The sequence below is a fragment of the Vicia villosa genome, linkage group LG1, assembly GCF_029867415.1.
Source record: "Vicia villosa cultivar HV-30 ecotype Madison, WI linkage group LG1, Vvil1.0, whole genome shotgun sequence".
In the NCBI taxonomy this organism is placed as follows: Eukaryota; Viridiplantae; Streptophyta; class Magnoliopsida; order Fabales; family Fabaceae; genus Vicia; species Vicia villosa.
Genome location: NC_081180.1, coordinates 117,079,120 through 117,094,859, shown reverse-complemented (window position 1 = coordinate 117,094,859; position 15,740 = coordinate 117,079,120). Strand labels below are relative to the sequence as shown.

At 28.8% G+C, this 15,740-nt stretch overlaps 1 protein-coding gene across 1 annotated transcript; it reads left to right on the top strand.

The window, feature by feature from the left end:
- Window positions 1–244: 244 nt before the first annotated feature.
- LOC131615179 (transcription factor MYB12-like) lies at window positions 245–5,467 on the top strand. Its single transcript, XM_058886670.1, has 4 exons — window positions 245–386; window positions 471–605; window positions 1,170–1,299; window positions 4,287–5,467. Exons 2-4 carry the CDS (start codon window positions 473–475, stop codon window positions 5,065–5,067), a joined length of 1,044 nt encoding a protein of 347 aa, XP_058742653.1. The 5' UTR covers window positions 245–386; window positions 471–472; the 3' UTR covers window positions 5,068–5,467.
- Window positions 5,468–15,740: the final 10,273 nt, after the last annotated feature.

The following is a 15,740-nucleotide window of genomic DNA, read 5'->3' as shown; positions in this document are numbered from 1 at the left end:
ATCTACTAACACATTAATGTCATTGCATTGAATCCATAGGACAGAGAAGAGAGTACTTGTAACATTCACACACACCAACGTGGGAGATGGAAGCCCCGTAGGAGAGTATTGACGGTGGATGAGCCACGATCGTAGCATTGATAAAAAACACTAACGTGGCACAATCTTTCACCACACATATGTCTTAATCAATGATCCCACACACACTGCTCACTTTTTCAATTCTATAAATCACTTCTACACCTCTCTCATACTTTTCACATATCACGAGCAGAGGTTGTTTTTGCAATTGTTAATGACAAGATACCAACATGCATTGCCATTTCTCAACCATACTGTCTAGTCTCATTCTTATATTAACACTTGCTATTACTAATTCTTACTAGGTAGATAGATACACATTTCATTTAATTTCTCCGATGTTGTTTTTGCTTTTCTTAGTGTAACATTTTTCTACATTGTTTTTTTAGATATGGGAAGAGCTCCTTGTTGTGAGAAAGTTGGGTTGAAGAGAGGAAGATGGACTACAGAAGAAGATGAGATCTTGTCGAAATATATTCAGGCCAATGGAGAAGGTTCTTGGAGGTCATTGCCCAAAAATGCAGGTAACAATTCTTGTCATTTATATAAATAATACTATTTTTGTCTAAATTATATATTACTTGTCTTTTAGGAGGGACCAGTTTTAATTAATGTATTTTGTTCTAAGAAATAATTTTGATATATTGTTTTTTTATAAAATATTTTACATTATTTAAAAATTACAAGCAATCATTCGTATTGACTTTTACATTAGATACAATAAAAGTCAATTTTTTAAATGATTGAACGATAACGAGATTAATTAATACTAAAATAAAATAGGTAATGTTAACTTGTGTTCCAAAGACACATGTTAAAAATACATATATATAAAAGTCGTGCTAAATATATAAATTTTGTATTAACTTTTTTCGACACAACCTATTATATTTTTTAACACGTGTCTTTAAATCGCAAGTTAGCATTATTATATTTAAAGAAGATCAATTATTTGTTTTGATTTCAATTTTTGACAGTAATATTTTTATTATTAAGATTACGTTTAAATATATATATTTTCTTTATAATATGAGATTGAAAAAATATTTAATTATTTTTTTACTTACATAATTATTTGGGATTTGAAGGATTATTAAGGTGTGGGAAGAGTTGTAGACTAAGATGGATAAACTATTTGAGAACTGATCTAAAAAGAGGAAACATTTCTGCTGAAGAAGAAGATACCATTGTAAAGTTGCACACTACTTATGGCAACAGGTTAGTGAAAATGTTTAATTATAAATGGAATTAAAAACTTAAAAATTTAACTGTTTTTATTAAGGATCACTTTTGTCCACGTAAGTTTAGTATATGTCTTCATTCATAATAATGTAGATGGAGACCACTATCTATAATACCTGTCATTTACTACCTAAAGACTATAATACATTAATGTGTGAATTTTGATTTGTCTTTTCAAAATAAACCTTGGCATTAAATTAAATGACAATGTAAGATCAAAACCAATATTAATACCTTTTTTCCTCAGAAAATAAATATAATATGAGATTAATAATTACATGTAGCAAGTAGCAACCTCCAATAAATTGAGTTAGCTATTAGCTATTACACGTGGAAATAATACAAAACAAATAAAATAAAAGTAATAACTACTCTTCAACCCCACCCACCATATAAGTTCAAACATAAATTTGCGAGTTGACTTTAGAATGTGGGATATATGTTTATTTTTACTCATCGGATATTCCAATAATATAATATATGAAAATTAATTTTCTGAATACTGAGAAGTTTTTTTATATTTTTACGTTGTCCTTCTTCAGTAACTTTGATAGTTACTTCTGACAAGTTGCCATTGGTTCCAAGAAAACTGGAAAATTATTTTCGATAAAGTTAGGTCAATTCTTAGATACATTTAGATTTAGTCCTTTGAGTTTTGTCTATATGTTGTGAAAAATCAAAGTATGAGTGTGTAATAATTTGTGGTCCTTCCTATGGCAAATTGTTTTTAGTACAGTCGGCCAGTTAGTTTAGTCTGACTAGTTATGAAATCTCACTTATATTGACAAAAAATTACTGTTTACAATAACCAGGACCGGTTGTTGTGGTATAGTGGTAGTATCAATATTTTATATAAAAGATCTATGGAATAAATCAAGCGTTTGAGTTCGAGTGATAAACGAATCTCTGCAAAGAACTATATTTGGGGAATATCGAGTTCGATTCTTGACAGTATTATTTTTTTAGCAATGAATTTTTTTCTAGATTTTAATTATAAAACATATATAAATAACTGTATTTAAATTGTAATTTTTATATTATTAGGCCGGTCCTCACCAGGGTTTCAATTATACACATGTTTAGCCAGTTTTTTTTCTTTTGGTTTTCTTTCTAAAAATATCAATAAAAGCCAATTGTTATGATGATAGTACGCCAAATGATAAGTGGGGTACATCACAAATATACAGAATGCGACAATTATAATTTTATTCAGATTAAAAAATATGCAAAGAATGATAATAAAAGAAATGGTATGCAAAGGTTCATATTTTTTATTTTGTCTCTCATATAAAAGAATGATAATATTATTTGAAATTAACAAAGTTCAAGTTTTAGTGATGAGATCTAACCTAAAAATACTTATTTTTGGCTGTTAATCTTATTATTTTTTACTTGAACTATTTTTTTTTTATTATTTTAAATAAATTTAAAGATTTTTGTTGGATTAACTCTATATTTTCCCTTAAAATTTTAAGTTATTCGGTAGAAGTCATTCATTAGTTTTTTTAGCTTTATTTTATTGGAATTTATAATGATGTATCATATTTACGTATATTAATTTGTGTGTGACTCAAAAAAATGTTAAAGTCAAATTATGTTAATGATCTTGAATATATTATGAGCTGATATTGTAAAATAATTATTTTAGCAATATATTAATTAATTATAACAATTATAATAAAAAATATATAAATTAATTAAATTTGAGAAGGAAAAATTCTTTCTTTAAAATTATGTATTGTTTTAATTAAAAATTAAAACTTAATGTTTATTTTAAGTTTCTCATTATGTACGCTATTAATATGTGCCCTAAGTAAGATCACATATTAGCTTTACTCTATTTTAATTTTTTTACAAATGAATTTATTTTGATGAGTTTAATGGTAGTGTAATGTGAGTGTAAAATATTTTACACGGTCAATGCATCACAACCTTTAAAAATAAATACTTTATATTTAATATAAAGAAAAAGACAAATTTTTACAAAATTTAACAGTTAAATTTTACTGACAGTAAAAAAACTGCTTTACACTAAAGGGAAGGTTCCCGAGTTTGGCTGAAAAAAATCCTGGAAGTAGCACTGCTTTGTATTTCCTTTAAATCCTATTTTGATATAGAAAGGAGTAATAACTATTATAACACCCACATGCCGAAGAATTTGGTGACTCACTAAATGATACTGCTACTAGTACTATGCAACTAGTACTACGTACAGAATTGATTATAAAAAACAAAAGCAGTTGATTTAAATAGAACAAGAGTTTATTTGATTTAGACTAAATTAATTATTAAATTGATTGTAAAATATTTTATATTTATTTAAAAGTGACTTTATTAAAAAATATTAATCTATACACCCTCCGATCACTATTATAAGCAAAAAAATGGTCTAATTCTTGGTCACTATTATAAGCAAAAATCAATTATTACTAAATCATTTAATGCTGTAATTCCTAAGATACCCCTATATTTCATTTTCCAATACTTCATTAAATTTAATAAAGAGGATATTATAGTAAATTTAATCAATGTTTTCTCCAAAATCTAAAAAGTTAACTACACTTAATTGAATTTCTTAATAATCGTGAAAACCATTTTTTTTTGCTTATAAATGTGACCGGAGGGTGTACACAAGTTTACATTCTAGATATTCAATAAGAGACGTGATAAAGTTATATGTTAAAAATAAAACCAAAATATAAATTTAAAGTGAGAAATATTTTATTTTACAAATCAATTTTGTGAGAAATTTATTTACAACAACAAAATCTTAAAAGAATTTTGATGAAATTGACTAATATTTCTGACAGATCACTATAGTAAGTTGTCCCTAATAATTCAGTATGCCATAAAGATGTAGGGAATAATAATAAAATTAATGTTACGAATATACCATCATATTATTGCAATGAAAATAATAATAAAGATGATTTGAAGTTTATGAATTTTGTTTGATTTTTCAGGTGGTCCATGATTGCTAGCCACTTGCCTGGAAGAACCGACAACGAAATTAAAAACCATTGGAATTCTCATCTCAGTAGAAAAATTTACTGTTTCTCCAAAATTTCCACAACTGCAGAGACAAAGATCATTGATACTCCTCCTCCTAAGCGCAAATGTGGTAGAACAAGTCGTTGGGCCATGAAGAAAAACAAGATTTACAAGAAACAAACCACCACTAATAGTAACAGTAGTACTATTGTTCAACCTGGTATTAAAGAGAAATTAGTTAACGACGTGGAAGTTAAAACAACACATGAACAAGAGAAAGAGGGAACATCAACCACAACAACGTATGAACTATGTGACGACATCTTAGGATTGAGTGAATTATTAGACGACATTAATGAAGTGAGTGGGGCGTTGTGCATGGAAAACTGTTTGCTGGAAACATGTGGGTCTGCTACAAATTTAAGTGAGGAGAGAGAAACAATGGAGGAAAATGGGAGAGCAATGAATGATGATGGTGATGTGTGTATTAATTATAAGCAGGCTTCATGTGAGGAGCCGGAGAGTAGTGTGAATTACCAAGGGTCAAATAATGGGGAGAGTGGTGAGTGGAATTGGGAGAGTGTGATGAAGTTTAATATTGAGGAGGATCAGGAGGATGATAGTAGTAGGGAGCATAAAGAGAATCTTTTGAATTGGTTGTGTGAAGATGATGATTGGGAAGGTGATAGTAAGATGTTGGGAGAGATAGATTCTCAGAAACAAAATGAGTTGATTGCTTGGTTTCTTTCTTGAAAAATTAGCAGATCGATCGACAAGAGTGTTTTCCATGTCTCTGATCATTATTATAAGCAAAGATTTTTTTTAAAAAAATTTATTGAATAAAGAATGTATCTGGTCTTTTATGTTGACCAAAACATTCATTATTTAAAAAATTAAAAAAAGAATTTTTGTTTATAATAATGTGGGAGGAAATATGTTTTATTTTGTTTTTGAGTCTTGTGATTGGTTTTTTTAGTGTAGGTTTGTGACAAATTTGTTATTTGTAGAATAAATAATGATTCGTTGGTGAGTACAAAAATAATAAAAATGAGTTGTGACTTTTTTTGGATTGTTTAAACGGTGGACTCGTGAGTATTGCAATAGTTTAATTTTGGTAAGTATTTGTTGACATGAGGGGCTGGTTAGAAGGTCGGTTGATGTAGAGTTGAAGACTTTACTTTTATGTATGGGGCCAACGTTGAATAGCTGGTTGTTATGGATGGTTTGTTGTTTACGGGTGGTTGAACTTTCATGGTGTTTTTCATAATTATGAGATTCAATATTTCATGCAAAATGACGATTTTGTTAGGGTAAAAGTATGGGAAAAATGAGGTGAAATCCCCTACATTTCCAATATCTCCATTTATCCAGTTTGATAATTAGATGCACGACATGTGGCAACTAAATTTTTAAATTGATGAGATTAAAGTTCTTCAAATCAAGACTTTTTAATTAAAAATCGCTCAACACAGTTCGTGTCTTTATCAACGTGTCTCTCACATTATAAATATGTTTGTCACGTTCTAAACATGAATTTTATTGTTAGGGAAGTTTCATTTTCCATCCTAAATTATATCTAAAAATAGATTGCACATTCACGTATAAGAATATCAACTCCACTTTATTTGAGAATAATAATTAAAGATATGTCTCTAAATTTATTAATGTATTCAATCAATTTTCTCGTTTTTTGTCAAATAGCCTAGCTAGTGGCTGCAATTTCACCTTTTTAAGATGAATAAATGAGTAATTACAAATTTGAACACACATCTCTATATTTTGATGTCTTTGCACAACTATTAGTTGAGCTGACTTAATAAAAATATTTATTCAATTTTTTTTTTCATTTGCTTTAAATGTGTAAAATTTAAGAGTAAAATGAGTTATTATTTGCTATCACATTTATTATTTTTTTCATTTCTTTAAATGTGTAAAATTTAAGACAATTGTAATTTACTCAAACAATTCCAAAGACTTAGACCAACATCATATCAACTAAAAACTCAATAAGATATAACTTGGATTTTAGATTGATCATTCAAGTTCATTCGGTGAAAGTGAATAATTTACAGTTGACAAATTGACACGCCTAGTAGGACATAGTTTGAGATAATTTGCGTCACATTTTTTGTAATTAATTGTACTTGCTAAAAGTACAAATGTGTGACAATTCCCAGTGATTAAGGGTTGTTAGAGACTTTAAGGTTGTTGTGAGGTTGAGAGGTAGCTCACGTGGGATGAGAAGTTATGTATGCATGTATTTCTCTTTCTAAGTTAGGTCTCCCTATCACGATATTGTGGTATTTATAGCTACCATAAGCCTAGACTAAAGACTTCCTAGGGTGAAGCAACCACTATGGGAATGGGTAGTTGAATATCTAAAATCCAAGAAACGCGATTGAATCCCATGATTCCCTATGTTACATTTGTTGATCCAACACACGTTACCCGCATGATCACACGTTATAGAAGAAGACACGGCAAATTCGAGGAACATATTCAAAAAAAAGGGTGCCATCATCGAAAGAGTGACGCTCGAATCAACAAAGGGGCGACTTGGAAAGAACGACGAGTGAAACATATACCTTCGCCACACCTCTATGACCCCTTCAAATTACACTACTACATAGTCCCTCAAGCATGAGGGCTCGTAGAGGCTGAAGTGTTTTAGTATGTAATTCATCCTTGGGCTTTTCATAGGATCGTTATTGAAGCTTCATTCCTACCTTCGATTCTCAAGACTTATGTGAGCCTCTCAGACGAGACTTAGTTGAGTCTTCTTGACAAGACTTAGGTGTGCCCCTCAAAAGAGACTTAGTTGATTTTGTGAGACTTAGTTACTTCTTCCCGACGAGACTTAGTTGAGTATTGCCGATGATACTTAGTTGAGTCTTCCTAAAAAACCTTAGTTGAGTTCCTCAAGAGAGACTTAGTTTAGTCTTCTCGACGAGAATGAGTCGAGTCCCTCAAGTGATACTTATTTGAGTCCCTCAAGAGAAACTTAGTTGGGTCTCTCATGCGAGACTTAGTTGAGTCTTTTTAATGGGACATAGTTGAGTTTTCCTAACGACACTCTTGAGTCCTTAAAACGAGACTTAATTTAGTTTTCCTATCAAGAATTAATTAAGTCCATCGTTAGAGACCTAGTCGATCCCCTCAGGTGAGACATATTTTATTTTCTTGACGAGACTTGGTTGAGTCCCTCGAGCGAGACTTAGTTAAGTCCCTCATTGAGGTTCAAAAGATCTTTGCAATGCACTTGCTCATAAGCGACGAGGATTTTGCTATGGAAATCCATTAGTTTGATTACCCCGTAGGGCGATAATGATCTTATTATGGAAGTCCAGTAGTTTAAGTACCCCTTTGGGTGGCAAGAATCTTTATGTGAAAGTCCAAAAATTTAATTACCCCATAGGGCGGTAGGGATCTTCCTATGGAAGTCCAAAATATTAATTATTGAAAACCAATGCATAATAACCCATTGTAAATAACAAAACTTTTTACAAGAGTTTCAATAAATAGGCGATTCGCCTTCCTACTAATCAACTATAACAAAATCTCACATTTACTGAATTCCTAGTTCTGGGAATGAGTGGTCTATCAAATTATTCGAGCTTGTAAGTTATACAAGGAAACTTTAGATATATGCGATATGGTTCCTCCCAGTTAGATTGCAATTTCTCCTGTTGGGCATGCACAACGATTTGTCGCAGTACTAAATCGCCTTTTTGCATCTCTTATCGACTCATCTTGGATTATATATTATGAATGCTTTTTGTTTAGCGAAAAACTCTCGAATATGGGTGGTGCCTCTTGTTTCATCAACTAGACCAGTGACACATCTTAACCCAGCCTCATTTTCCTCCTTAATGTACTAGGAGCTTCATTGTAGTGTGTCGATTTCAACTAGAAGCATGTCGTCCTCCCTATACACCAGTGTGAAAGGAGTTTCCCCGATGGTAGAGTTGGGGGAGTATGATATGACCACAACACTCAATGCAGTTGTATCCTTCATGATGTATTTGATTTCTCTAATTATTACGGTATATTTACAAGAAATGGAAAAAAAGCATTTTTTTTATTAGGGTGCTTGACAAGATGTGAATCTTGCTCCTACGTATCCTCAGGAGTGATGGGGAATTCATAGCCACGTAGTTCTGGGTAGCAAAAACTTGTGTGTTGGTTGATTTTATATTAAAAAAAATTGATCGCGCAGAAGCGGAAAAAGGTTCGTTGATTGAAAATAAAAAGGAATTTGCTTTCGCTATGGCGGACAAAAGACGTTTGTTGGTTGTCGTTGTTTTTATGATGGAGACGGGCATTTGAACTAAAACAAGTCGTACAAATTGCGTTCATTTACTCAAGGATAAAAGAATCATCCAGTTGTTTCCTTTTTAATCCGATTTTGGTTTATAAAAAATGAAGAATTGAAACGACCAAGTTGTACAACTTACGTCTCGTAAACTCGGCGGTTAAAATAGATGTACATCTCTTTGTATTTTAATTAGTTATTATTTTATTAAAAAGAACGAACGAATTTTAGATTGACTAAATTGTATTTGAGAAGAAAAATGAGGGTTAGAACGGACAAGACGTGGGTCTTACATCCGATTCCTTAAGAATATGATTCCGAAAATAAATTGAGAAGAGAGAATAAGGTGAGAAAGAGGATGTGAAGAGAGAAATAAGCAAGAAATAGAGTAGATTTATGATATTGTTTGATTCAAGAAAAAGAAAAAAGAAATAAAAGAGAGATAAGTGTATTTAATTTTGAAAAAGATAATGCTAAATATTAAATTAATGTTTTTTAAATATAATATAACTATTATTTTTTATTATTATTTTAGTTATTAGTTAAGCTAATTTTTACATTTTATTGATTATTCAATTAAATATAATAAGAAATTTTAATTTAAAATTATTAAACACACTTAAATTCTTATTTTTCATTTTATTTGAATTAATGAACATAAAAGCAGTATCTAAACATTCTCATGTCTTTCTTCACTATATTGGAGAGAAGAATAAAAGTGTGGGCCCAAGCCATTTTTTCTTTCTCCTTAACTAGTGGAAAACCTGTGCGTCCCCGCGTGTTCTGGTGTGGATCGCTGATACGTCACCAATTTGTCATACGAATTTAAATAAATTTTAAAAAAATTAAAAATTTATTAGAAAAAATAAAGAAAATAGACTGCAAGATAATTGTATGAGATTATAATAATAAAATAATTTTAAAAGTTTAGTAAATAAGAAAAATAAATATTCAAAATTAAAATTAGTTAAAAATGAGTAGAAACAGAATTTTACATTAAAGTCCAAAAAGATAATGATATAAAAGAATTAAGTTTAATGTTGTATTTATTAAAATTTGGACTATAGTTTACAACATTAAAAAAAAGTCAGTAGTATAATTCACATAAAAATATGTATTTAATGTAATAATTTGTGCGTTTGAACAGGTACTACTATGATACCCGTGGGTTCGCACGATATTGTTGTATTACTCATGTCTTCGCATAGGTGTTGATGTGTTACCCTTGTGTTTGCACAGGTATTGGTGTGAACTGTGGAATTATCACCCGTTTGATTTTGAAATTCAAATAAAATAGAAAATAATTAAAGTTAATTTAAAAGGAAAATTAAAAAAAAAATCAAAGATAAATATATAAGTTAATTAAATCAATGATTGTTAAGAAAAAATTTAAACACTAATTTAGGTAAAAAATTGTGCAAAATATATAAAAATTAAATGTATTTCTCAATACTGATTACCCATATGTTCACACAGTACTGGTGTTTATCCGTGCATTCGGACGAGTACTGGTGTGAACCGTGGAATTGTCACCAGTTTGTCATAAAAAATATAAAAACTCGTGCATTTTTACGAATTTTGATATGATTACCCGTGCATTCACACGGTACTGATGTGTTATTCGTGGATCCGCACATGTCCATGTATGATACGCACATATAGTTATTTTGGTATTATTTTTATAAGAAATAACTTTTTTTAAAAAAAAAATTATTTTATTAAAATTGTTTTAAATTAGTAAATATATATTTCAATTTTTATATATTATTTTAAAAAAACAGTTATTTTTTATAAAAATAATCATTAGCAGCTGCAATCATGTTTATTTTAGATCTATCAATGGTGTATCATTATAACTTCGCGCTGGAGTTTGTTAATATTGTGTCGTCTCTGTCATATACAATAAAAAATTGAATCAACCACGAAAAAATAACCCACAACAATAGCCCAAATTTCAAAACCTAAACAGATCAAATCCACCATAATAAGTTAATAACAAAACCTAAATTGATAAAGTCATACATAAAACCTTTATGAATCTGACCACTAAGACAATTGTCGCCGAAAACTCGTTTCCATCACCACCATTCTTATCGCCGGAAATCCGTTTCCACCACCACCACCCAACTCATTGGCGGAAACCCATTTCCACCACCACCACACTCATTGCCTCCACACCAGATCTGAATGTTAAAACAAAATAACTTTAAAAAAAATATAGCAAATGGTGGAAATTTTAAAACGATTTTTGTTAGAAATAAGAAATGAACAACAAACCTCGATTTGCAGCTTGAATATTATGGAAAAAAACTGGATTTCGGTGCAGAACATTGATCATCTTGTAAGGTCTCGCCATGTCGATACCCTTGGAAAACAGTGGATGTCGTGAAGAAATCAAAAGTCCAGTAAAGTTGGGAGTGAGAAAACGAAAGAAAGAGGGAGTAGAAGGATAAGTTATGGTAGAGAGAAGTGATAGGAAGGGAAGCGTGAAGTTGCATAGAAGAGCAGTAGGAACAAGTGGGATGGGACATCAAGCAGAAAGGCATGGCTCTAAAGTTTTGTAGTTAATCGAGAGTTGGTTACCTGTAAAAAGTTTTTCAGTTGTCAATATATGTACATATACCATGTATGGTTTAACATCTTGGGTTAGGAACAAAACATTTTGTTGGATAGTTAAGATTTGGATAAAAAAGACTCAATTTACCCTTAAATTTGTGACATGGTAGAAGAAGGCTAAAGGTTAGAAAAGTTTTTTCATAGTCTTAAGATTTTCTTATAGGGTAGATTTCTCTCCTTTGTCAAGCACATCCAAAGAGCAAAAGAATGTATATCGGATTACTTTATTTTATATTCTGAGTTTAATTGTCTGCTTATTTATTTTATTATTATTATTATTATTCATAATTTAGTGAAAATTCGATTTTAAAATAATTAAATTATAGTCACTTTCTAAGAATTTATTGATTGAAAACAAATCACATCTAATAAACCAATAAAAGATTAATAGACTTAACTCATAGAATACAAGTTTTTGATAAAAAAAAAAAAGAATAATTAATTTATAAAAAAAAGATATAATAAGTAATATGAATCAAGTGGACCTTATAAGTCAATGGCCCAAATGGATATAGGCCCATTATCAATCATCTAAATAAAAACTAGAAAAAATAAAAAAAATAAGTATTCTAAATCATAAATAAAAAAGGAATAAAAATAAATCGAAAAAAAAAAACTAAGCTTGAAAAGAGAGGGAATGCAGGTTGCTGAGGACATGCAGACATTAGGGATGACAACGGGTTGGGTCGGGTGCGGGTTTTGCACTACCCAAACTCGCACTCGAAATCGACACACGAACTCGAATCCAAACTTAAAGACTATTCGGGTGGCAAAATAACACCCGCACCCACAGCCGTTGGGTTCAGGTTTTTTCACCCAAACTCAAACCCGCAACAAATACATTAAATATATTTTTTCTACAATTTTCCATTATATATATATATATATATATATATATATATATATATATATATATATATATATATATATATATATATATATATATATATATATATATATATATATATATATATATATATATATATATAAGCGGGTGTGATTTCGGGTGGGGGTTTCACACTACCCAAATCCAAACCTAGTCAAGTCGGATTTTCACCTGTTGACTCAGATTCGGATGCGGATGAGGCCCACAGATTTGGGTCTGCTTGTCATCCCTAAATGCAGTTTAGTTTTTTCAATATTAATGAGCTTTTGAGCGCAGTTTAACCAAGAAATAGAAAACGAAAAGGGGGTATGGTCTATCTGAGAGGTTGCAATTTAGTATTTTTCAGTATTAATAAGTTTTTGAGCCCAGTTTAATCAAAGCATTTGAGCCCAGTTTAATCAAAGCATTCAAAAGAAATTTAGAATACTCATTAATTCGGATATATTTTTTTAATTTTATTTTTAAAAAATATTTATTTATAATATAGTTATAATATAAATTATAGTGAGTTATTATTAATAAAAAATATTTTAAATACAAATTGTTATAAATAAGGAATAAACAGATTCAATAAAATTTTAATTTTGTAATAATTTATTAGTCACAAATTTTTTTAAATTATAAAAGTAATTACTTTTAAATTGTTTACAATATTATGCATTATAATTAATGGAATTATTATGTTAAAAAAAAAATATTCTCCTATTAACATTATAATTTTTAATTTATATTAATTTTTTAATTAATTTTATATGAAAATAATATGTTAATTTAAATATTTAATAGATTGATATTATTATTATATCTTGATTATAATGGTATATATTTTGATTAATATAATTAATTATATTGTTAATACAAGGTTTTTGCTAACGAGTGTCTTCATCACACTCTTTAACTTCAGGGCATTTAAACATACTAAATAAAAAAAATCTTTGTAAAAGTTAATATTCCAGTTTCTAATACATTTTCAATACATTAAATACAGACATTTTAATTTTTTTTTTATCAATTTAATCATTTAAAGAGTGCCTTAAAAACATTGGTTCATATTTCCCTTAATACAATTGATTCACCTTGATTTTAATATTTTAATAAATATTGAGTTATTTCGAATATGCTTATCTGAAAAATCTTAACACCAAAAATTAAGTTATTTTATATATGTATCTCCGAAATTAACACCAAAATGTTTTTAAAAAAGTCACCTGAAATTTTTAAGTATAAAAGTGTATAGAGAATTTTCAAAAGAAAAATTGTTTAGTTAAGGGATGCGGGATACTATTCATGCACCATTTTATTCCTCTACCGATCAACAACAGCCAATACTCATATGCAACAATAATTACATAAATATTTTTGTTAACACAAACAAATCTACAACAACAACATGAATTTTTGCTATGAACAACACATAAAACTACTACAACAACAACATGCTTATGTATTTTCTATGAACAACGCATTAAACTACAACAACAACATGCAATATGTATTTTCTATGAACAACACATAAAACTACAACAACAAGAACATGCATATATGCGTATGTATTTTTTATGAACAACATATAAAACTAAAACAATATAACATGAATATGTTCTATGAAGAACACACAAAACTACTACAACAACATGAATATGTCTTACCACTAACATGAATATTTCCACTAACAAAAACAAACTTCCAAACTTAAGAAAAGGAATGATGTTGTGAAGTTGAAGGTGGTGATGTTGTTCTTGATGGAACTAAAAATGATGAAGATTCTATGTATGAAAATGGTGATTTGGATTGTTGATGGAAGTAAAAAGTGGTGTCTTTCTGGAATGAAAATGAGTATTCTTTCTGCCATCTCAACCTCTATTTTTTTTAGCCTCGTATTTTGGAAGCTCCCTTATGCCAAAAAAAAAAATTTCTTTGCTTATTATACCCAAGCACTAGGGTTTTCTACTAAGCAATTTTCTTTTTTTTTGAATTTTGATGTTCAATTGTGTGTAGTGTGTAGGTGGAGAGAAAGTGGCGGTAAATGAGAAAAGAGTCTAAACAAAAATGACATTTTTGTCTTTTTCTTGATTTTAATTTAAAAATAAAGTGGATTAATTAAACAAAAATAAAATTGATTAATTATAGTCAATTTCAAGCAAAAATCATTAAAATTTATTTTAAACAAAAACTTTGAAATGAACAAATTTTTTTATAAAACAGATGATATTTGGCCTTAGATAAAATATAATTTTAAATGGACTATTTATCATTTGTATACAATAAAATAAAAAGAGCTATTTTAATATTATTCTTAAATTATATAAATATAATAAGTAATTATTTTTATGATGTAGCTTCAAAAACATATATAATTAATAAATTTAATTCATATTATTAAGATGATATAAAGTAGGTTAAAATACAGTTTTTTTCCCTTAATTTAGCCTAATTCGTGAAATTAGTCTCCCGTTTTAAATTCAAACAGTTTTGATCCTCCAATTTTAAATTTTAATAGTTTTAGTCCCTCTCATTTTTTTATGGAAAATCGATGAATTGTTTGTTTTTTTAACTTATATTTTTATCTATAAATTTCAACATGTTTATATACAATAATTTGCCGTGTTTCATAAGTAACTTGTCATTTAAAAAATAAAAATATCGGATTTTAATTGCAAAAGTATGAAAGGGGATCAAAATTGTTTAAAATTTAAGATAGTGGGTTGTTCATATTTAAAATAGAGGATAAAAATTGTTTAAATTTAAAATAGGGGAAACAATTTTGTGAAACAAATAAAACATAAAGACCAAAATTGTAATTAAATCTAAAGAGTAATATGAATTTTTTAATATTAATTAAGGACTAAATTAATAAAATTTAATTAAAGAAAATAATAATTTAAAAAAATCAATAGAGATTTAATTGAAGAAAATAATAATTTTAAAAATTTATTGTTGGTTTTTTATTTTAAAATAATTTGTTTTATAAAATTTATTAATATATTATGTTATTTAAAAAATAAATAAATTATATCTTAGGTCAGCAAATTCGTTGGGTCAGCCCTGATCATGATCATGATATTGCAATGGAGTTATCTTTTACATTAAAGCTTGGAGTTAAAAAATTTCTCATCCCACCCTATTCATCTCTCACGCACTACCGAATTAGCAAAAATGTCCTCCAGTTTTCGTAGATGCATCTCCGGAAGTACTTTTTTTTTTGTTTAATGTTGTTTTGTTTTCTATATGCAAATACAGAAGCTTCAGTGGATGCATCTATGAAAGAATTTGACGTTATAACTCGCGTCATACCTGTCCACTCCCTCATTCTTCACATTTCAAACACTCAAACTCTCTCAAATTCTCTCAACCCCAAATATCAAACTTCTAATTTCTTTCTCTCGAGTTCGGCCGACATTGTCAACATCAAGTATCAACTTATTCCATCAAGTTCAAAACTCTATTTAATCAGTAGGTTTTTGACTTTTCGAATTATTTTAGAGTATTTGTAAAATCGAATTAGAATTAAATATTTATGTGTATAAATGATTGGATATGTTTAGAAATATACTTTAGAGGTATTTTTGATGTTTAAAACATATGATCAAGCAACAAAAATCAAGTTTTTGA